The sequence below is a fragment of the Mya arenaria genome, chromosome 6, assembly GCF_026914265.1.
Source record: "Mya arenaria isolate MELC-2E11 chromosome 6, ASM2691426v1".
NCBI classification, from domain to species: domain Eukaryota; kingdom Metazoa; phylum Mollusca; class Bivalvia; order Myida; family Myidae; genus Mya; species Mya arenaria.
Window position 1 is genome coordinate 65,600,329 of NC_069127.1, and position 25,119 is coordinate 65,625,447.

The 25,119-nt window shown below is 34.0% G+C and overlaps 1 protein-coding gene across 2 annotated transcripts; it reads right to left on the reverse strand.

Annotated features, from left to right (window-relative positions):
- Positions 1-930: 930 nt before the first annotated feature.
- Positions 931-25,072, reverse strand: LOC128236978 (disintegrin and metalloproteinase domain-containing protein 10-like). 2 transcript variants are annotated; one of them, XM_052952143.1, is made up of 18 exons: positions 24,872-25,072; positions 14,930-15,065; positions 14,463-14,578; positions 11,320-11,482; positions 10,671-10,728; positions 10,184-10,366; positions 9,777-9,932; positions 8,532-8,628; positions 6,600-6,830; positions 6,157-6,296; positions 5,701-5,884; positions 4,738-4,879; positions 4,394-4,501; positions 3,973-4,075; positions 3,571-3,682; positions 3,206-3,340; positions 2,047-2,189; positions 931-1,756 (listed from the first exon to the last, which is right to left on the reverse strand). In XM_052952143.1, the coding sequence occupies exons 1-18, from the start codon at positions 24,939-24,941 to the stop codon at positions 1,424-1,426; spliced, it is 2,610 nt and encodes an 869-aa protein (XP_052808103.1). In that variant the 5' UTR covers positions 24,942-25,072; the 3' UTR covers positions 931-1,423. The 2 variants fall into 2 exon arrangements, with proteins under 2 accessions (XP_052808103.1, XP_052808102.1); XM_052952142.1 differs by lacking the exon at positions 24,872-25,072 and adding an exon at positions 20,570-20,843.
- Between the last annotated feature and the right edge of the window lie 47 nt (positions 25,073-25,119).

Genomic DNA, 25,119 nt, shown 5'->3' on the forward strand with positions numbered 1-25,119 from the left:
TCTAAGTTTGACTTAACGTTTCAGTAAAGTTTCATATATAATTAAATACATATAATACACATGTTACTATAAATAGTAACATCTTACTATAGAAATTCGTTCTCGCAATAATGAGTATCGTCTCCACCCGTGAGATTATCACGGCACGTCAGGGCGATTATGGCATATTTGCCTGACGATGACAAAAACGGGCACACTGACGTCATATTCACGAAAATAAAAATGACCGCCGTATACTTGGTAGGCAAACATTTAAACATTAAAAGCTTTAAAAGGTTTAAAATGAAACTATCGGGCAATTATAGTGAAATTAGTTTTACCATTAATGACACATTCCGTGTTTCAGTAACGAGTACTACCCGAAACCGTACCAGATGTTTACATTCGGTAAAGGTCATAAAGCAGTGAGACAAGGGAATGTGTTGTTGAAACGTTTTGTATTAGTTTAATCGCTGAGAAATGTTTATTATTCCAGCGAAATGGCTAGGGTCATTTAAGCCCAGATTCTTATGAAACTGCTCCTAGGCTTGATCGACCCTAGCTGTGCTCACTTATTGAAATGAACATCAAAAACAGCCGATGTAAAACAGGAGATATTTGAAGAATTGAAGAACTGCAGGCTTATTCTGAAACACGTACAAAATGGTTTGCTATTTTGATTTCCAGTCACTCGTTATGTTTGCAGCTAATGCCATTTAAAACCATTTTGTTACATCTCAGTTTTAAGACTTTCAGACAACATGCTAATTATATGACATATCCTTCGTTATTCCACAAAATCATGTTTTAAATCCATTTGAAATCATTGACAAATGACAAAACATATGTTTTATACAGGATAATACATGGTTGACCATGGCTTTTGGTTGATAATTGCCCCCGTGAAAATAATTGCCCTCGGGGCAATTATTCCTTCCACTGGGGCAATTATCATCAAAAAGCCATGGTCAACCATGTTTTATTCTATAAGTAACACATATCATTGTTTATAAAAAATGAGTATATGGTTTGTAAACGTTTTATTCATGTTAAACATGCATAATGTTTGAAATTTCTAAAAATGTCATACTCATGCCTATTATTTTGCCATGTATTTGTGCGATGATATTTTGTGTTTCTCGTTTTGGCTTAGTGTTTATTACAGTTATTTTCTTTGTAGTTTTCATTTTAATATTATATGTATTTGATAAACAAAAAAATGGAAAGCAAGTTAAGTCACACTACCACTTTGACAAAGGTCATAGTTTAGTACATACAAATTTAGTGTAACGAAGCTAAAACGCATAAGTATTTGTGTCATTGCCAACATTCCTGGTCATGACAAATGAGAGCCTTGGATTTCTTTTTAACAATTTCTGTTCTTGGAAAAGAACACATAAACACATAATTACGTGTTTTGCGGCCTTTGATTTACAAAAAGTTCCTACTCTGGTCTTAATTGTTTTAACTCCTGCACATCCTCATCGTTCACATTTCTGTTATTTTCTCTCGAAAGTGTCTGACTTTGTCTCCGTGAATTTCTAAACGAGTTTCTCATTGAATTCCTCATATGAGATGCTGAATATCTGACTGAGCCGCCCATGCGGACGACAGAATGTCTTACACCTATAGCCGACTCTCGAACAGATTTGTGTGGATGTTTGAGTTCTAAGTGTGGGTTACTGCTCTTGGTGTGAATAGACAAACATTTCACCAAACAAGTAAATGTCAATATGACACCAGCAACAATGGCCAGTATAATAAGACCACTTTTACTCTGAAATCAAAAAACGAAACAAATTGCACTTCAAACATGGGCAAATCATATTACATGTCATATTGAATGTACATGGTTTCAAAACAAAATACAGACGCATTCTTTTGAATCAAATGCTATAGATAATATCATAGGCTTAATTTTATACTAGAATTCGATTTTAATTGACTGTGGTGATTTTATTAATGTATTTAGCATAAGTAATTGATTTAAATTTTACATATTTATTCAATAACAATGCAATTGACAAAGGTTGGTCTTACGGTGGTTATCGGATAATGTGTACGTACCGATAAAAAGTCAAGTAACACAGAGATACAATCTCCACCTTGCTTGAAACACCTTTTCAACTTGCTGAGAGGTGTGTCGGGGTCCACTCCTCTACAACGTTGGAACACGTCGCAGTATCCCGTCATACGGTTACACGGTGTACCTTTACACATAAGATAGTTAATAAGTGTGTCATGTATTGATCGTAATGATTTGTTACAATTTAATGTATAACGACGCATTTATTACCAAAATAACATATAAAACGTACAATGCATGTGTAAGATTAAGCCAATGGCTTTAATCCCTTTTTTAAGTGATAGTGCATTGAAACTGCAGAGATACATGCAGTAACCAAAACTTATTGTTCGCAATACAATATTGCAATTGAATAATATTATACAGGACAAGGAAACAACTAAAACTACAGGGACAAGCCCAGTAGTCATACATTTTCAAGAATAACTCCTGTTTAGAGGCTAAAAGGGCCAAACGACGCTGATCAAGGGAGAGGTCATACAAACACCACAAACTGACAAAACATGCCTTTATATATTTTCTTTTCAATAAATGATGGGATTACAGACCCGGAACGGTCAGTGAAACACGAATTCACTTGAACTAAATGTCAATGGGTTAAAACTAGTTTATATTTATATAACCCCAGACGTGGCCAAACATTTATCAATTATTGCAAAATTAAAAATGCAAGCCTCATCGTAACGAGTATCAATTAGATAACAATAATTTAAAAGTATTAACTAAAATAAACCTATAATATGTTAAATTGATTTCGAGAACTCAACGAACGGATAAAGACATCACTTTTACACGATTATATCAAGAGGGAGTAGCTGTTCTACCTTGTAAAAGCTACTAGCCAAACAGTAACCAATTACCGTGTTAAAGACACAATATGTATGCGAAAAGGTACAGAAACAAGCCCAAAACTAAAACCTTATAGACACTAAACGATAAACGAATATGACAGCCTTAGCATTTCAATATAGATTTAATATTTCATTTGTTTTCATTATTACATTTTGAAAACAAATCGGATAAAAGGAATCTGCATATTAATTTAAAAGTATGATTCAATAGCTCAATCAGACATTTTTGGTCGGTCACTTGAATTGTCATAAGTCCTTATTCGGATAATCAAACTCCATTCATTCTTACCCACGGGTACACGGATGCTGGTGTCCTCCCATCCATCCCGCTCAGCAATCGTTGTCAAAAGATGGTCTAGTTCGGGGAACTGCGCACGTGCACTGGCGTCATTTGTGCTGATACATTGCGATGACTTCGTCTTCTCTAAAAATGTCAGCAACAAAACATATTTTAAGATATAGAAGTGCTTTACAAATTAATAAACTTTCGTCTTGAGCTTTTAGTTATTACATCTCATCAAAGCTATAGTCTACATACATTACACGTACTTAATTGAATTTACTGCGTCAAAGTGAACTGTTTAGTTAAAGACGAGGCAATGCGCGATATGATGATGTGTAACTTTTGTTGTATTATTATGTAATTATACATACGACATCCGACATAACATAGTTCTTCCTTTTCCTTTATAGTCAGTTTCGTTGCACCATTTGCCAACTCGCATTCGTGCCATCCAATCAAATCGCACACAGATCTATTACAATTCTGAAAAAAAAATCATATACGTATTCAATTTTATATCGTAGTTTACACTGAAAAATAAAATTCACTATACCATACATACACATGTATACAATATAGTCATTTTTATCGTGAATTAACATACGATAATTAAGAATAAGTTTGTGATTGCGTATATATGTACCAAATTATAAATATGTGCACACTATTTACCTCACAAGGACAAGTCCTTAAACGATTTAAGACTACGTACACCCAGAAGCAAAAAATTGACCTTACAATGACAAGTCTTTTAAAGAATTAAGAGTACGTACCCCTTGATTGCACACCCCTATTCTGGCGTTGTCTGTTCTACATGTTGTATTATCTGGACTTATCTGGTTGTCAAACGGCATTGGACATGTAGCACTCTCACCAGTAAGATTGTTAAGGGATATATTTGTCATGTCAGATATGTTACAAGTCATTAGAAATACATTTTGTTCTTTGCGTTGTCTTTATGTCTACTATTTTTTAAATATGTATATCTCTTTCAATAGAGATATTTTCTAAACAGGTATTTTTCAAACGCTCTAATAGGCTGGATGTTGTTTCCTGAACGTGTGTTAGTAAATGTACGCTTACAATTCTAAATGTTCTGATTAATTATAAAGCTAATTATAAAACTGATCAAATATCTCAATAATCGATATACTTCACGATAGATAAAGAATAACAAATGATAAAATAGGATATTCGCAGTACAGAGTGTCAACACACGAGGCAGCATTCTCGCAAACCATGTTTTCAGATTCCCTAAAGTACTGACAGGTATCTCTACTACAGCAAGGTCCTTGGCTTGGACTAAAACAAAAGAAATAGATGTTGTTTTGGGCGTATAAGGGTAATAAAAATACCTATTTAAGCCATCCATATTTGTACAGATTAATCAGCAAGAACCTGTTATTCTTAAAATAAAAGGCATATGGATATTTGATGTTTCTGTAAAACTAGTATGATTGTTTTTTTGAACTTGTTGTTTTAGGCATTATTGTTTGCTACTTCAACTGTAAGATTAAATAAATTAGTCTCCTGTGAACCTGCACTGTGCATCTTGTTTAAGAGCACATTCGTGTTTAGTTCCCCTGCCATGACAACAGTTGTCAAGGTGGCATCTGGAACCACAATCACACTGCTCCCCTTCCTCAACAATTCCGTTTCCGCATATTGATATTTTGTGTTCTGAAAGCATTTCTTACTTATCAATTAATTGCCATACCAATATATATATAAATGTTAAAGTAACTGTGCACCAGATGATCAATTTGCAAAAGAAAAAGAAAATTGTCGAAAACTGTCATTAACTTGGTATACATGTGTACAATGCATTGAAACTTACTAACTGAAGTACCACACAGTTTACAATTTTACTAAGTTTAGCAGTTATTTCGTATTTTTTCATTAATTTTTTTACCGGGTATGTCTACCTAATAAAATTCATTCATTACGCGTAAGTGGCTAGGCTTTGTTATCACGTGATATTACCGAGTTAGGTCTATACCTTAATTATGTCACCCAATTAGAGTAAGCCGTCGTAGCTAAGTGGATACGACGCTGGACTGCAATTTTTGGCGACACAGGTTCGAACCCCGGTCTCCGACACAATTTTTTTTTTACTTTTGTTACTTTTTTTACAATTATGATATCAAAGCGTAACACATTCTATTAAATAATTGTCCTGAGATTCGTTATTGGTGCCAATCTGGTGTACAGACTCTTTAATTATAGGTTACATTGACATCGATTTAAATGCAAAACGGGTTAAAATATAAACTATTGCGTAAAAGTTTTTACCTAAGCCAATAAAAAACTCACACGTAATTTTAGTTAATAAAATACATTTAAACGCTTGAATCAGAATCAATCCAAATCAAATACAATATCAGGGAGGTCGCACGATCATTAATTCTTGGTACTTATGTGGACATGCTGTGTACAACCTTCAACTAGCATAGATTACCACGTATTTTCCGGATAGTAAAGACAAGCAAACTCAGTAATACCTTTGAAACACGATGTTGAAGTTTCTCTAGCCAGAACAGTTTCGATTTTATCAAAACTACAATTGGAAAACTTGAAATTGTTTCTCAGGTCTCCTGTCACCGCAACTTCGTGCATGAGAAAGTAGCCTGCATCTGACTCCTTTAGAACCGAATATTCGCCGCATGCGGTTTTATTATTATCATGCTGGAAAAATAAGCGATGTGCATTTATCAAATATTCTATCATTCCATATCATCACTAATATATCATTTTACTGAAGGTCCACATGATATATCATATTGATATTAAGTGGCATAATTTCTACATTTTTGCATTCATTACAGCGGAAGGCTTCTAACAGTGAATGTATGATGAAATGTTAGTTTATGAAAATATATAGAAAAACAGGTGTTCAAAAAGCTTGAAGAAGGATCTTCAATTCTGTAAATTTTTAGAGATGCTTAAAGAAAATTTACCGGAGCACCAAATGTGTGGGCGACTTCGTGAGCAAACACCAGTTTTGTCATTGTATTGGGTTGGTAAGGGACCTTTTCACTGACATACAGATTAACAAAGGCAACATTGACGGGACTACAAATTCCTGTGTGTGGATTTTCTGAAATAAAGAAGAATTATAGTGAACTGACGATATCATAAAAATGGAAATGTATTGATAAGAACGACTGACAGTTAGACATGCATCATAATTGTATCATATTGTAAAACGTATTCCATAATAATACATTTTGGAACGGTCCAGATCGGTGTTTAAAATGCAATAATAAATAAAAGTCTGCAGGCCTTGTGACCTACAGCCTAAAAACAGATGCTTGTGACAAGGTATGTGTATAGTATGTACATGAGTGATTGAACGCCATCTCTGTATATTAAAATTCATTTCGAAAAGGTAAAGACAAACCGTCGTTGGGTGAGTATGCTAGCCCATAAATGGGCACCGGCGTAAGGCCATGGGTGATCGAACGAGCCGTGAATAATACTGAAAGGCAGTAGTGTTGCTTTTGGATATTTGACGTCGCCGGATAGTCGCTGTCTTTGTAATCAGTGAAATTGTGATCTGTATTTGTGTTGTAATCGCCGTCGGTATAGTTGTAATCTGGATACTCGTAGTCGTAATCATTAAAGTTATGGTCTGAAAGAGACAGTTGTAGGTGGTATTGTGTTCCTCTTTAAAACATCTTGTTATCAGTATATTATCGTTCCTTTTATTTCTAAATTAAAAATTGCATTAAGATCATGGTAAGAGTAACCAAACTGTTAAAGCAGTACATACCATATTGTATAACAAAAAACATATCCAAAAGCTCTAGACACTTAGATAGAGTAACCAAGCTGTTAAAGCAGTACATACCATATTGTATAACAAAAACATATCCAAAAGCTCTAGACACTTACATAGAGTAACCAAGCTGTTAAAGCAGTACATACCATATTGTATAACAAGGAACAAAACCAGAAGCTCTAGACACTTACATAGAGTAACCAAGCTGTTAAAGCAGTACATATCATATTGTATAACAAAGAACAAATCCAGAAGCTCTAGACACTTACATAGAGTAACCAAGCTGTTAAAGCAGTACATACCATATTGTATAACAAAGAACAAATCCAGAAGCTCCAGACACTTACATAGAGTAACCAAGCTGTTAAAGCAGTGCATACCATATTGTATAACATGGAACAAATCCAGAAGCTCCAGACACTTAGATAGAGTAACCAAGCTGTTAAAGCAGTGCATACCATATTGTATAAAAAGGAACAAAACCAGAAGCTCCAGACACTTAGATAGAGTAACCAAACTGTTAAAGCGGTGCATACCATATTGTATAACATTGAACAAATCCAGAAGCTCCAGACACTTACATAGAGTAACCAAACTGTTAAAGCAGTACATACCATATTGTATAACATGGAACAAATCCAGAAAGCTCCAGACACTTACATAGAGTAACCAAACTGTTAAAGCGGTGCATACCATATTGTATAAAATGGAACAAATCCAGAAGCTCCAGACACTTACATAGAGTAACCAAACTGTTAAAGCGGTGCATACTATATTGTATAACAAGGAACAAATCCAGAATCTCCAGACACTTACAAAGAGTAACCAAACCGTTAAAGCAGTACATACCATATTGTATAAAATGGAACAAATCCAGAAGCTCCAGACGCTTACATAGAGTAACCAAACTGTTGAAGCAGTACATACCATATTGTATAAAATGGAACAAATCCAGAAGCTCCAGACACTTACAAAGAGTAACCAAACTGGTAAAGCAGTACATACCATATTGTATAAAATGGAACAAATCCAGAAGCTCCAGACACTTACATAGAGTAACCAAACTGTTGAAGCAGTACATACCATATTGTATAAAATGGAACAAATCCAGAAGCTCCAGACAATTACAAAGAGTAACCAAACTGGTAAAGCAGTACATACCATATTGTATAAAATGGAACAAATCCAGAAGCTCCAGACACTTACAAAGAGTAACCAAACTGGTAAAGCAGTACATACCATATTGTATAAAATGGAACAAATCCAGAAGCTCCAGACACTTACATAGAATAACCAAACTGTTAAAGCAGTACATACCATATTGTATAACATGGAACAAATCCAGTAGCTCCTGACACTTACATAGAGTAACCAAATTGTTAAAGCAGTACATACCATATTGTATAACATGGAACAAATCCAGAAGCTCCAGACACTTAGATAGAGTAACCAAGCTGTTAAAGCAGTGCATACCATATTGTATAACATGGAACAAATCCTGAAGCTCCAGACACTTACATAGAGTAACCAAACTGTTAAAGCAATACATACCATATTGTATAACATGGAACAAATCCAGAAGCTCAATATGTGTCAATTTATCTGTGCACAAATTTATGTCATCTGTACAGTGACGTTCATTCCAAATCTTAAACGAGACAAAGGTTAACAATATGCAATATCAAGTTAAATACAACAACTTTAATAAGTCTGTGATAGTTGTTTCGAGCTTTCGTATTCTTCAATGGGAGTTAAACTGTAATATCTTGACGGAATTATGTTGTGTTTATTGAGAAATTGAATTGTAAGATTCCATGTTTAATTTTCCATATTCATTATGCCCCATAATTGCTAATCTTACAGTGTTATTCTAAAGGACGCAGCGAATTAAAACAGAACAACAACATTACTTTAAGTTTCTATTCACATCCGAAATTTCTATGACAAAACTTGGACAAGTCAACCAACTCGTCCATAAATTAAACTATCGGGCACTGTGCTTGTTTCTGTAGTTTTTCATATAAATATTTAGGATGCTTGTATGTTCAATTATAAATTTCATTAACATTTCAGGGTCATTCCATTTTGTTCCTTGCATTGATTATTCTTTGTTTTCATTTTTAACTTTTAGAACAAAAGTTGAGTACTTCAAAAATGTTCAAATTGCAGTGAGATTTCTTTGTGTGAATTAATAGATAAATAGCTGGCAGCAAAACAAATCCAATTTGTGGTTAACATCCGTTTCCAGTAGCTTATTAGATGAAACAAAATATGTTATTATTTTGTCCACATTCAGAATAATGTTAAGGAATCTTTTGTACAAGTGGTCTTATTGTTTCATCGAACCATTGACAATCATGTTATAAGTTGATATCTGATGACCTCGTATTATCCTGGTATCATTTGAAGGGCTCTTCTGTTATTAACTGCTGATGACGTATATGTTATATAAATGCCATATAAATCTCTAATAAACGAAGTTTGTATTGTTCTTCAAATAAAATGGACGTGATATGGCCAATTTTGCAACTTTCCAAGGCCAACAAACTTGTTTTCATTGTTTTCTTTTATCTGGATAATTGTTTGAAAGTATCCTTTCATATTATACCAAAATAATATGGAGTGACCATGCATCCAAAATGGTCATTATTGTACGTAGGATACATTATTTATATTTTTTCATATTTCTCTTATGACGAACTGAGTTTGAACATAAATTTGTATTTTATGTATTCATTGTTTCAATTAATAAAAATAATATTGTTATTTGCGAAAGCGTTAACTTTTAGTACATACCACAATTTCACCAACTTCAAACTGGAAGCCATTAATTGTAAACTCATCAGCCTTCCCATGATTGACAGTAAACTTTGTTCCTTCAAAAACGTCGTTCAGCACTTTCATGTGGTCTCTTATCATGTAATGGATTTCATTAACCGCTCGTATCTTATTCTAAAAACAAATATGACACAAAATAATTACCCAGACTTATTTTGATCCAGATGGGAGAGATATTGCATGGGTTACTTCTCAAACAATTTTGTCTTTTTTTATAAGATTTCAGATCGAACTTGTAAGATAAAGAAGTGCCCATTGTATTTTAAATGCAAGACGATATACAATTTTCCGTTGGAACATCATAGCGTTAAACCACATTCTATAAAACTATCTATATGTCACATAGATAAATAGTTCAGAAATACCTGTCCATGTTTGTCCATGACATGCCTCCAAACGAACGGGTCAGTGGTAAATTTGATTGTACAGACGCGTTTCTGAAAACTACCTACTGTATTTTTACTACTTGTTTCTTCTGCGATTGACCTTCTTTCCCGTGGCATACCCATTCCTCGTGAGAAGTTAGGTTTTCGACCTTCATGGCAGTGCTTAAACCAAGTGAAAAATTAAAAGAAGGTTATGAGTTATGTAACATACTGGATAGTACGTGTTTAATGATATTTTTGCAAGTTATTTTTAGTCGACAGGTTGAGCGATTCGTTTTTTATTGTATGATTTCGGCGATAACAAAAACATTATACAGTGCGTTTCATGATAAGATGATTTATTTGAACCGTATGTTTGATAGCATTAGATTATGATAATAAATTCTTTAAAACGATAATTTCTATCTAATATTAAATTACTTAAACGCTTGTAAAAATAAACAGTTAAAGGATTTTTTGTACCTACCTGTAATGATATAAATGACTTAGGAGGGGTTTTGATGAACTGATGTAATGAAGAATCTCTTGAAAAATAAAGAAAACAATGTTAATTATATAACTAGAAACAACCGTACCACAATATACCGTTAAATAAATGCGCTTTCCATACTGTATCAAAACTGTTGCCGCCCCTAAAAAGAGGACTGATTTTTGATAATTTAGACCTCGTTATTGGAACATCAATTAAGCAACTTGTTTCAAAATAAACAATATTACTACTTTCTGTCTCGAAACAAACATTGAACGTTGTATCCATAAGAGATTCCTGTAATTCATAATAGCCATCTAGTATTTCCACATCCACTTTATTTAATTTCTCATTAATTGATTAGTTTTCATTGATTGTTTATGAACTATTCTTTTCCATTTCTTTCAAACCAGGATACACTTAAACTTAAATACCAATTTAGTTTGAAAGGTGCACTAACACATACGATGCATGGAGTACTTATCAACAGATCAATGCAGTCATTTTTCAATTGAAATGGGGTTGCCGCTTTCGGACTTTACGAATGAGACTGTTGAGATGTTGGATTCTTAACTCAATATTGATATCAATATTAATCAATAAGGATTACATAGAAACCGATGAATGTCTTAAAAGTGTGTATTACCTTTTAAAATCATGATCTGAGTATATTACAGACAAAAAGATTGCTGGGCTTTTGAAAACCCAAGATGTGGGAAGGATGTAAAATGTTTCCTGCCCTTTTGATGAAATAATACCCTGCAAAATTCCATTCTGGACGGTGCATGTAACGAGACTGTCCCGAAGGCCTGCAAAAATATAATGATTATCATAAAAAGAGATGATAGTTTTTTTTTTCTTTATTATTAAATATTAAGAATAATTTAATGACAGCAACTACTTCCTGAACTAGTGACCACCTTGGCTGGCCTTAACAAGCAAAAATGTTTTTAATTGTACTACCCAATGGTCAACTTCTCCGACCTGCCATACGCTCAATATATAACAGCCATCTAAAAGGTTAGTTTTATGTTTACCTATTGTTGGAATATAACTATGAATATCACCAAAAGCTATAGAGGTTTTTAAAGTGAAGGTCTCTTGTGGTCAAGATTTTGAAGGCACATCGGGGAGTACGGATCAATCGCCGGTCATGGTTGATTTTGTGACGGTCATTTTAAAATTGACAGCAATAAAAGAACTCTTATTGCGACTGAATCGCCCGGAAAGCCAAATATATTTCGGTGGGAAACAGTCTTTAAAATGTGCTTTTACAAGTTTGGAATGCAAAATATGTAGTTGGCCTTCGCAATGTTTGAAGAGCTTAATGCTTTTTCCATATTTGTTTTGTCTAAAATATCTAATGAAAGATATTATTTGTGATAATATTGACAATGAATCAGGCTAATTTTTGCTTTACCTTGCAAAAAAACTCTTCATTAACAGCAAAATGATTAGCTCGTATATGATTAGATAAGCAATAAAAAAAACGGGAAGTGCTTGTAAAAATACGAGGTATTACATACATCTGTTCTTACTAAGAAAACATATCAGAATATATAATTTATTAATGAAGATATTCTATCTTGAATCGTCATTTCCAGACGAATGAATTTAACAAAATTCACAAACTGATGATCGTTCGGATGGCATACAATCAGCAAATCATTCTCAGAATGTGTAAAGATAATAACACACACAAGCGCACTATTGGAGAGCAGAAGCATGGCTAATTGTTGCTAATAGATAAACTTTACAGATTTGCACCTGTGATAACGTAATAAAAACAGGTCTCAAAAATAGTTTCTTCAGATCAAACCACGAATGTATGGCTAATTTGCAATACTGTTTCAACAAGGTCTGGTTATTAAATTCGAAGAAAATACGCCAATCCCAAACAAAACCGGCATTACATCAGCTCCCCTTATACACGACCTAGACATAATTCGACCTTGACCAGTTGTGGTAACCGTGGCAAATCGCGAAACGAACGGCGTGGCGTGTGCTGGTTTGTCAAAGTAGCAACATTTGTTGTATCAGTAAATGTAGTAGAATGAATGGTGGTTGTAGTTTTCCAGTCGTTGTTTATAGTTTAGTAGATAAATCAAACTTAAGCTGTTTGAAGGTTATGGGTTTAGTTTATCGCCTTATTAAGTTGTAATTGTGGATCTCGCTTATTCAATTGTAATTCCGAACCATGTGTTATGACATGAATGAGAATTACAATCGTTAAGCATTACAGTATGCAATATGAAATGTTAAAATCTGCCGACGAATTCGGGAAGGATACATCACGAAATTAAGACATTTAAAATTTGATCGATAGCAGTAGTAATCGGGAAAATGTTTAAAACTGATTAAATTGAGACGGAATATATTATTTGGAAATATATTGGAATAAGTGATAAATTTACGAACCGAACAGGTAAATTAATTTACAAATCGGAAAATCTACGGACATAATCGAACAATCTACGGACATAATCGGGAAAGAAACGGACGAAATCGAAAAATTTAAAGACATAATCGGCAAAATATTACACAACTGCATTACTCATGTATAATATACTAGAAGCTCTTCAATACACGTGATTGGAATTTTTAAACGGAATATGTAGCCTTCCCAAACGATTTATAAAATACAACCTAAACACACGATGGACGCTCAACAAAATCTCTCTTTCATCTGTTCCCATCAATAACAGATTATTTGTTACGAATCGTCACTTATCTGTATCTTATCTGTTCCCTAGTTAAACAACTGACAAATCATCATTAATAAAACTGTGAGTGTCAGCGTGTTTTGCCAAAATGGAAGCTTTTTATCATTTGATGGGATCACATGTTAGGTTTTTGTCTAGAACGAGGGCAAATTGTTTAGATCGAAGATTACATAAACTATATAGGTAGGGTCAAAACACCATTAGCTACTCGCAAAGGTGAACTTTCTGGTAAATCAATTGGAAGTCATCATTCATGCATTGTTTCGCTGAATCGTTTGATAGAGGTATTTATTTTTCATATGGATTGTAGTAAGGAAACATTTCATTATTGTAACAAAGAGAAGATGCGGATTTCTTCGTCTAAAAGTCAATTTCAGAGTATTTTTTATCAGTTTTGCAATGTGGCTAGATTTTTTTGAATTGTTAAAAGATGCACTCTTACTCCTACATAAGATTTTCCACATTAAAACATTTGTTTAAATAAACTATAAAGATGAATAAATATCGAAAACAATGGTTCTTATGAAAGATACCGAGTTAAAATTAAAAAAACAGATGTGGAAAACACGGTATTTCTACCTTACTAAACGATAGTAGATCACAGTAAATCTTTTAGCGTTCACCAATCATTTAATAATTTTGCGTTTTCAGCTATTAAATACACGGTTACAATCTTGTTGTCAGTAATTAATAGTTTTCGTAAATGCACTAAATGCAGTAGTTAAAGGATTATCACTCGAAAATGATGCTTGTTATACATATGTATGTATTGATTTCGAATAAGGCTGTAACTTTAAATACACGTTTAAAGGTTATTCGACTCCTCAACTTCTATGATTTTAACGCTAAAATGAATGACGATTTTTGAAAATACTGAAAACTTTTTATATGTTTTTGTTTTATTTTAAAATGCATGCATAGTTGATCGGAAAACAGACTAGTTCTTTATCCCAATCCTACAACATTCTCTATGGACTCGTTCCTAACTCATCACATAAAACCACCTAATGGCAAAACGATGATAATTTTCCACAGTGAAAGAAAATCTTGTATCGTCTTCACCTACCTGTGACTTGTCCAACAAGTATTGATGATTTATATGAAGAGGATTTCGTATGATTCTCATTTACGGTGTATTCTATGCTGGATGGCTGAATCGCATGTAGGTTCAGGAAGAAGTCCCTAAAAAATATATTCGACATTTAATAGAACAGATTTGTGCAGAATGTGCCAATCAGGATAGACGTACATTTTTTGTTTTACTCTGTAACTCACATTTTTGATTGTTATATTCAGCCTTGAGGTATTTTTATGATAATGTACTTTTGCCAACGAAAAATGTAGAATGGAAAAGAATAGGGTAGGATAATGAGTTACATAATGACATTTTCGGTGGTAAAATGACAAATTAGTCTGACATAATTGTGTGAGTGTTGTTAACTTGATGAAACGTTGTTCGTAATTTAAGTCGTGTTTTCGTAATTTGAGTGACAAAAAGTTAATTGTAAAATAACTTTTATCTGACTATCTTACCTGTTAAGCGCATGAAATGAAATATTCAAGGATGTGTTGTGTGATTTATATCGGGTATAGTTCAACTGCAATTCTTCTCGGTTGTAATAGATCGGCTTGAACCGCCATCCTTGTTCGTCTTGGTATGAAAGACGAGCTGAAAATAAATGAATGACAAAGAAATGACATTATTATTTAAAACCAGTCCACGCATATTAGCTAACCTACAAACAAAATACCGATAAAACCGTAGGTGTGAACCAAGAAGGCATAAATATCAGTATCACAATCAGTATAGCCATTCATGTTACATTATTTTTGATGTGTTACGAATGCCTAAGTTATTTACATATTTAATGGTGGATATTATTATTTAAAACCTCTCACAATTTAGTTCATATCATGTGTTATAAAATGCCAAACATGTAAATACGCTTACAGCCATAATAAAACAACACCACACAAACAAAAAAAACCTGAAAACGGTTCTTTGAAGGTCAACAGAACATAATCATGAAGACATATGAATGGGGTATTTCTGTTTTTCTTCCTTCAACTAGAAACTTACATGCATCATCTGATAATGTTCGTAACAAGATGTATTATCAAATAGCAGGAAAATGATCACTAAATAAATAACAGCAGAGGAGATTCCATGTACAGTATAATGTTAGCGTTTATGTAGGAATTCAAAAATAAAGTTAAGCAGTCAAAATATTTATACAAAATATAGTTAAAGCAAAGAAATGGCAATTTGGAATGGCAACAACCGTTAAGACTTTTAATGAATTTTATAGATACTTATGAATAGAGAAATAAATAGATATTTAAAAATGCAGAAATGCATCACCATTCAAAGCGGAATAATCAAATGGATATTTCTAAAAGCATAGTCGAAATCTACCCATTTGAGGGATATAACAAATGGATCTACCCATTTGGGGTGTCTTATCTGAAAAGCTGTGTGGCCCTTTCTAATCACATGAGTTTTTCAAAGCATTTGATTCGATCGACGATATCAGTTTTTTTTCTGCAGTTTTAAGAGAAAGTACTGACACGGTATAATGCAGTTTATCCCCAAAACCTTATAATGAGTTCACTTACATATTGGACTACATGCCATTTTTTCTAATAAAGAACATTCAAAAACATTATTGTATATTATTGTTAATAATATTTTACCAACGAACAAAACTCAGCATGAGTGATTTATAATGAAGGTATTTTCTATTTGACATCTGAACAATGTATTTTGTAGACACTTTGGAAAGAGAGCGATAATTAATATCCCGTCACTAAATGTCGCTAGTAGTCAGTATACCATTACAATATTATACTCGCATGATAGTTAAGTGTATATACCAAGTACGTAAAAGTGAATAGTCATCACCGCTATTTCTTAACAAACACTTAAAACAAACTAGAAAAACAACTAAAAACAACAAGATATTTTCCTTACAATAAAAATAGTAAATGAACGTTGATCAGAGTTATTAATAACTAAAATGCGTGGGAATTCAAGTTGATACTTAAAGAATTATAAGTCATAACAGCATACGCATTAAATAGCCAGTAACGATGATCAAGTTGTAACTAAGTTGTTTTTTTTAGTTTAGCACCGCGCCGACAAGTGTGATTGTCATATTATTGTAAAACCTTTTTCACAATCGTTTGTAAATAAATCAGCTTGAACTATTTTAAGAAACATCGATATATCATTCAAATAACATCTTTTAATTATACCAGTAATATCTATTCAATTCAAATTATTCATTGACACCAATAGTAAATATGTAAAACGACGTCAAGCATCGGCCGATTTAGGCCTTTTCTGATCATAAGACGAAGCTATTATCTCACACGCAGACCTCCGTGTATCTAGCGCTAAAGGTACATTGATATATCTGTAGAAGCACAAACGATGTGTGGTGCATTTTTTATAAATCGTTATATCATAAGTCTTAACGTTTCGCATTTCAGTACAGGCTGCAGCTGTTAGCAATTTATGCAAGTTGATAATCAAGCAACATCTGATCCAAACCATTTGAATAACCATACAAAAAAAGCATTATCATTATTGGCATATCAAAGAAACACGGATCAAAATCGCAACAAACGGGGTTATCTATTCTGTGTGAATTTCTATAGAGAGAACCAATCGTAAGATTTTAATATCAAGTTGTTTGTTGTTTTAATGAGTTTGGTCGAGACAACAGAGCTTAAGTTTATTACAATCTTATTAAAGATGCACTCTTAGTTCCAAACAAGATTTTCACCAATTAATTTGTTTTAATGAATCAAAAATGATGAATTCATGTCGAAAACAATTGTTCTTATGAAGGATACCGAGTTTAATTTGAAAGAAAGTGGCAGAAAACACGGTATTTTACCTTATGCAACGATAGCAGATCAAAGTAAATCTTTTAGCACTCACCAATCATTTAATATTGTTTTCGTTTTCAACTATTTAATACACGATTACAATCTTGTTTCAGAAATTAAAATGTTCCATTACTGCATTGTTATTTAAGTATATAGTTATCACTCAAAATATATGTTGGTTATACATGTGTACGTATTAATTATGAATTAGATAGTCACTTTAAAGATATTGTTCTCTTTCATACTTTGCACTTTATATGTAGCTATTTCAAATGTGTTTGTCTGCATACTGCCATTATATACATTTTGAATATAAGGAAGACAAAAGGTGATTAAATAACTACCTCGTTAAAAATATCGATAACTATCTGTTTGGGATATTTATTGTCCTTTTCAATAGTTTTGGTTTTGCACACGTATTACAAACATGTACAAAGTTATCATCTTTCCAAAACGTATGGTTGCTATATGACCTTAGGCAGGTGCGTAGCTAGCCCTCTATTCATGTAGATTCATAATTGTGCTAATGGGGTCTGGGGCATGCTCCCTCGGAGGTTTTTGAAAAACCATTGTGCAATCTGATGCATTCTGAGCGTTCTGGGGTGCTTTATTTAGTATTGGGAAATGGACAGTTTTAGGATCATGTAGTCATGTACGCACACTGCAACTTTGGCTGATTTTTTGGTCGGAATCATGTGGATTCAGCCGCGTACTCTTGCATAGGCAGCTACGCACCTGCTAGGACTTTACTCTGACCTTATTCTTACACCTTGAACCTTTTAAGATCCGGCAACATTGCAGATCGCACAACAGAAGGATTCTAGTTTAATTTTTAATTTGATTTCTAACCTGGTAAAGCAATACTCCCACGGCAATTTTCTATAGAACTGTAACTGTAATTTGAAAAAACTTTCAAAAGTTTAACAGCTTTCGTTACACAACCTGGCAAAGACGTGAATAGGGAAACAATTTGAACTAAAGCATTACTTACACACCGCTAACTGCCAAAATTGTCATTTAAGATTAGTGTACAATATAAAAAAAATGAAACAATTTCAGCTGAGACAAAATCAGAAGATCTATACTATAAAAAAACAAAATATTTGATATAATAGCAATATGGCATACAGTATGATAGTAGGGGAATTATATCAAATGAAATTTAACAGTGAAAAAAAATGTTAACAGGAACATGTGTGTGCTAGAAAATAAATAGGTAATCGTAAGCACTAAATTTCAAATGAGAACCGCACTTATTGCCAACATTTGTCAAGAAAACCAAAAAATAAAACGCACTTAAAGTGATGAAAATTATTTTTATCCAATCAGAAATTTACCAATGCATTTATTTCAGAAAATTAGCAGTCAGCCGTTATTGATTTCAATCATGTGAACCGGTAGATAAAACCAATGACTGGCGCAATTTTTTTGAATAGTTTACACACTATAATGTAGACCACTAAAAGTTAAATGTTGTTAGTATATACATACTCAAAATCCATCGTCATGCGTCTACGTACACCAACAACTTTTAATCATTACTTAATGTTTCATAATATATATATATATATTGGTTTCAAAGTTTTGAATACCATTATCATTATAATTAAAACATATTTTTACACCACTACGATACCACGGCTGTATCAATTTACTTCGGACATATGCGATAAAAATGACACACACATAATATTTAACTACGTTTTACGGTTAATGGTCAGCTTGACCAGTGTTGACTATAACAAAAACAGTAAAACTACACATTAAATATTTACCAAGCCATAGATCTGACAAAAAGTGCGTTGAAATAGTTCATCTGGTAAATAATTAAGGAACAGGTTGGCTTGCCCTTTTATAAATATCAAAGTCAGCGAGCAGGTCTTTTGAAATAGCAGAAGCTAAATAAACATCAGCAAATTTCACTTAATACAAAGCGTCATTTATTTTTCATCGCTAAAATTCGTATTTGATTAAGAAATTAGTTAAATATGATATCTATTGAATTTAAAAAAAGATATTTACCTAAAATCAAAATAATACCATTTGCTATCTTACTTATAAACGTGGGCAAAAATTAGTATTTGGTTCCTCAAGCATCAACACTTAGGCTAGGTTCTGTTAGTCGGGTTAATATTTTATCTTTATTTATTTTATTTTTATTGTTTATATTTATAATAGACTCTGACGTAAAATGTGGTCTTTAGTATCATATTTTTACCATCAGAGCCTTTACTTAACTTTCCTTCTGAATTTCTTGCACGGATACCTCATGCAATGGATCTGATTCAGATTTATTAAATAAATTAATAAGTAAACATTAAGATAAAAGGAACTAATTTGGGTTCTTTTGCCTTAAACCTGCACTCTCAAAGATTTACCGTTTTGACAACCTTTTTTTCTTGGAATGAGCCAGTTCTTGCGTAGATATCTGCAAACTAGTGATATAAGACTGCTGACAAAAGATCAGATCGTAGATTTTATATTTCCGTTCGAAAATTTATGATTTATGAATAAAATCGTTACTTACGGTTTAAGAAAAATGCATAAAACATCGATTTTTTTAACTTAAATTTGAAAATCTGCGATCTGATTTTTGTCAGCAGTCTTATATCAATGGTTGTCATGCATTTTCGCATAAAATAGCTCATTACAAGACAAAAAATAAAAATAATTGTCAAAACGTCCATTCCGTGAGAACGCAACTTTAAGAATGTCTTAATGGGTTTCTTAAACAGTATCATTAGACCTTTAAAGATTAAATAGTGAAAGGTGTTATAATTAATGATAAGTTACTTAAAATAACATGTTTTGTATAACGAGTGCAATAACAGGTTAACTGACGGGGCTAAAAAGTACCAAAGTTCAAGCATTTATCAAAACGTCCAACACGTTAATACTTCATTAACCATTTGCTTGATTTAAGTAATATTTATATGGGTGTTACAATTATCAAAAAGTGCAAGCGGTCGAGTATACTAATGTGTATATTATAATCATGATAGGCAAACACTTAATAATAACATAAAATGGTAATGACCCCGCGTTTAGTGTTTAATCGTTTACAATTTAGAAGCATGCCGAAAAGCAAAAAAAAGATTTCCTTTCTTTTTACTTGAGGCTTGTTAAAAATATTTGAGACGTTTATCAATTGTGCAAATATTCGAAATATAAACAACTTCATTCAATTTAGTTTGATCAATAGAAATAAAGTTGAATGCAATACATGCAGAATGAAATGAATTCAACTGTGCAAAAGCAATTAAACATAGAAATCTTTACCTGCTGAAATATCCGTTAACAATATTTGAACAACAGTAATAAGGCATCTTACAGGTATGAATAATACCATAGTGTATCACTGAAAACTATTCTTTACATGATTTTCAGAAATAAGATATCCACAAAATGTTCAGTGTCCTCTTTCACGACCTCGTTTATTCTCTACCTGTTCAACTTTTCGGTTGAACATTCAGTTAAGTACTTAGACTGATTTACAATTTCTGCAGTTTGATGACATTGTTGATAAAGGCTTTGTTTATAAACATCGAGTAAATTTTACAGCTTTATAGATTTTGCCCCTTTTCAGTTTAACAGTGAATCTTAATTAAAGATAGTTAGCCTTCATCTTTTAATGGGGCATATGTTCGACCTATGCATGTATTTATGAATACTATTTTAATCAAACAATATTCTGTTAGGCCAGATGTTCACTTCTACCGAATATGATTAACGTTGTGAGACCACCTATGTCTGGTAAATTGGGAAAACCCTTGTCATTGGCCCTGACAGTATGCGACCACCAAGTCCGGTATGAGGTTTTAATACTGACACAGCGGCGGTACAACAATGGATGATCCGTAGCGGTAATACACTTGACTGTCAATCCAGGGGTCGCAGGTTCGATTCCCCACCGCACCACTAAAACAAATAATCGTCTTCCGGGAGGGACATGAAATGGGGTCCCGTGTGACAGTGCTATACACTGGTGCACGCTAAAGAACCAGGTTAGGTCTAATCGGGTTACAGTCTGTCTGTGCAGTGTAACGTATTACATAGTGTTACTGATACCACATCCCAGGCACAGGTATGTACTTAAATAACATAACCCGTCTGGTACTTGCATAACCTGTTTAGGACGGTGTGGTATATAAAGGTCGGCTTTACTACTAATCGGGAAGAGCCTTTGGCCGGGGGAGAGCTTTTGGGCGGGGGAGCTTTTTAGCAGGGAGGACGCTAGTATCTCTCTATGCTGGAAGCGTGACGCTGATTTAGGGTACCTTCTGTAGGTGGGGATAACATATATGCGGGATTTAGGGCATCGACTGTAGGTGGGGATGACATATTTGCGGGATTTAGGGCACCGACTGTAGGTGGGGATGACATATTTGCGGGATTCAGAGTACCTACTGTAGGTGGGAATAACATATTTGAGAGATTTAGAGTATCTACTATAGGTAAGGATAACATTTATGCGGGATAAAGGGCACCTACTGTAGGTGGGGATAACATATATGCGGAATTTAGGGTACTTACTGTAGGTGGGGCTAACATATATGCGGAATTTAGGGCACCTACTGTAGCTGGGGATAACATATATGCGAATTTAGGGCACCTACTGTAAGTGGGGATAACATATATACGGGATTTAGGATACCTTCTGTAGGTGGGGATAACATTTATGCGGAATAAAGGGCACCTACTGTAGGTGGGGATAACATATATGCGGGATTTAGGGTACTTACTGTAGGTGGGGATAACATATATGCGGGATTTAGGGCACCGACTGTAGGTGGGGATAACATATATGCGGGATATAGGGCACCGACTGTAGGTGGGGATAACATATATGCGGGATTTAGGGTACTTACTGTAGGAGGGGATAACATATATGCGGGATTTAGGGCACCGACTGTAGGTGGGGATGACATATATGCGGGATAAAGGGCACCTACTGTAGGTGGGGATAACATATATGCGGAATTTAGGGTACTTACTGTAGGTGGGGATAACATATATGCGGCATTTAGGGCACCTACTGTAGGTGGGGATAACATATATGCGGCATTTAGGGTACTTACTGCAGGTGGGGATAACATATATGCGGCATTTAGGGTACTTACTGTAGGTTGGGATAACATATATGCGGCATTTAGGGCACCTACTGTAGGTGGGGATAACATATATGCGGCATTTAGGGTACTTACTGTAGGTGGGGATAACATATATGCGGCATTTAGGGCACTTACTGTAGGTGGGGATAACATATATGCGGGATTTAGGGCACCTACTGTAGCTGAGGATAACATATATGCGGGATTAAGGGCACCTACTGTAGGAGGAAATAACATATATGCGGGATTTAGGGCACCTACTGTAGCTGGGGATAACATATATGCGGGATTTAGGGCACCTACTGTATGTGGGGATAACATATTTGCGGGATTTAGGGCACCTACTGTAGCTGGGGATAACATATATGCGAATTTAGGGTACTTACTGTAGCTGGGGATAACATATATGCGAATTTAGGGCACCTACTGTAGGTGAGGATACCATATATACGGGATTTAGGGCACCTCCTGTAGGTGGGGATAACCTATATGCGAGATTTAAGGCACCTACTGTAGGTGGGGATAACATATATGTGAGATTTAGGGTACCTACTGTAGTTGGGATAACATATATGCGGGATTTAGGGCACCTACTGTAGGTTGGGATAACATATATGCGGGATTTAGGGCACCTACTGTAGGTGGGGATAACCTATATGCGGGATTTAGGGCACCTACTGTAGGTGGGGATAACCTATATGCGGGATTTAGGGTACCTACAGTAGAAGGGGATAACATATATGTGGGATTTAGGGCAGATACTGTAAGGTATAAGGGTACCTTCTGTAGGTGGGGATAACATTTATGCGGGATTTAGGGCACTTACTGTAGGTGGGGATAACCTATATGCGGGATTTAGGGCACCTACTGTAGCTGGGGATAACAAATATGCGGAATTTAGGGCACCTATTGTAGGTGGGGATAACATATATGCGGGATTTAGGGCAGATACTGTAAGGTTTAAGGGTACCTTCTGTAGGTGGGGATAACATATATGCGGGATTTAGGGCACCTTCTGTAGGTGGGGATAACATATATGCGGGATTTAGGGCACCTTCTGTAGGTGGGGATAACATATATGCGGGATTTAGGGCACCTACTGTAGGTGGGGATAACACATTTGCGGTATTATAAGATAGTAACTATTGGTTAACATTTATGCGTTTTTTTAGACTCAATGATCATATGTTTAAGAAACTTTTACGTGTAATGTGGTTTTTAGAAACAAATCTTACCATTTGATCCTAGATTTAATTCTTTTGTTCTATATTTCTTACAGGGATACATTTTTTGATGAATCTTTTCTGATTTAAAGGGGCTGTACTCCGTATGATGAAAAAAGGAAAATTGTCGAAAACTGACATAAACTTGGTATCGATGTGTACAATGCATTGAAACTTTCTAACGGAAGTACCACATAGTTTACAATGAATTTATTTTTTCGTTTTTTTTTCGTATTTTTCCATTAAAAAAGATTACTAGGTATGTCTACCTAGTAGAATTCATTCCTTATGCGTGATTGGATGGTCGATGTTTTCACGTGATATTACCAAGTTAGGTATATAGTTTAGATATTTCAACCGTATTGGGTAAGCCTTCGTAGCACAGTAGATACAGTTCTGAACTGAAATTTTGGCGACACCGGTTCGAACCATTCTCCGACCAATCTGGTGTACAGTCCCTTTAATAAATGAATAAATAGGTAATAGCTGGTAGGTAATAATGCATATCAAATAAACAAGAATGACTCCAGGTGTTTGAAAGACATCAAACAAGAATGTTCTTAATAATTATTAAGCTCACACTTGAAAGATGCACAAAAGAAACATATTAATTTTAATGCCTCGTTAAATTGTGTTTCCATAATTAAACAAATAAAGCATATGATCTGAGTACCCTGGAAAACCATACGCGATATTTTTTGCGCTTATTTAGTTGGGAAATTGAAATCCTCATTACTTACAGCTAATATTTGTTTCCTTTATCAATCCTTTAAGCGTTTTTGTTTTGATTATTGGCGTCAACTGGTTTAAGGGTTTAAAAAGAGGTCAACAGACAATAAAAGTTCAAGCATCTAAAAAACGTTCAACAAATTAATGCTTCATTACCAATTAGCTTGATATTAATATAGGATTGTAACGTGTATCAAATACTGCGGTTGGTCAAGTATACCAATGTGTTTATAATAATCATGATAGTAGCAACGAAATGAAATGACACCGCGTTTATTTTTATATCGTTCACAATGTAGAAACATCCGAAATGTCAAAACGATTTCCGTAATTGTTTCTATTACAAATAAAAATTCAATTAAGACGTTTATAAAATTTGCAACTATCGGAAATATACACAACTTCATACAATTAAGATTGATCAATAGAAAGCAAGTGGTTATTACATGCAGTACAAATGAAATTATCCTTATATATTCATCTTTGCAGTAGCAAAGAAAAAACATAAGTGTGCTTACCTGCTAAAATATCCGGTAACAGTATTTGGAAAATAATAATAACGCATTTAACAGCACTGATTAATACCATAGTGTGTCACTAACTGCATTAACTAAACTGATCATAATATTCAGAAATAAACTATCTGCAGTTTTTCACTGTCTTCTGTCATGACCTGGTTTCTTCTCTACTGATAAAACTCCTTTCGGGTAAAAATTCAATAACCCACTTTAACCGGTTTACAATTTCTGCAGTCCGATGAGACTAC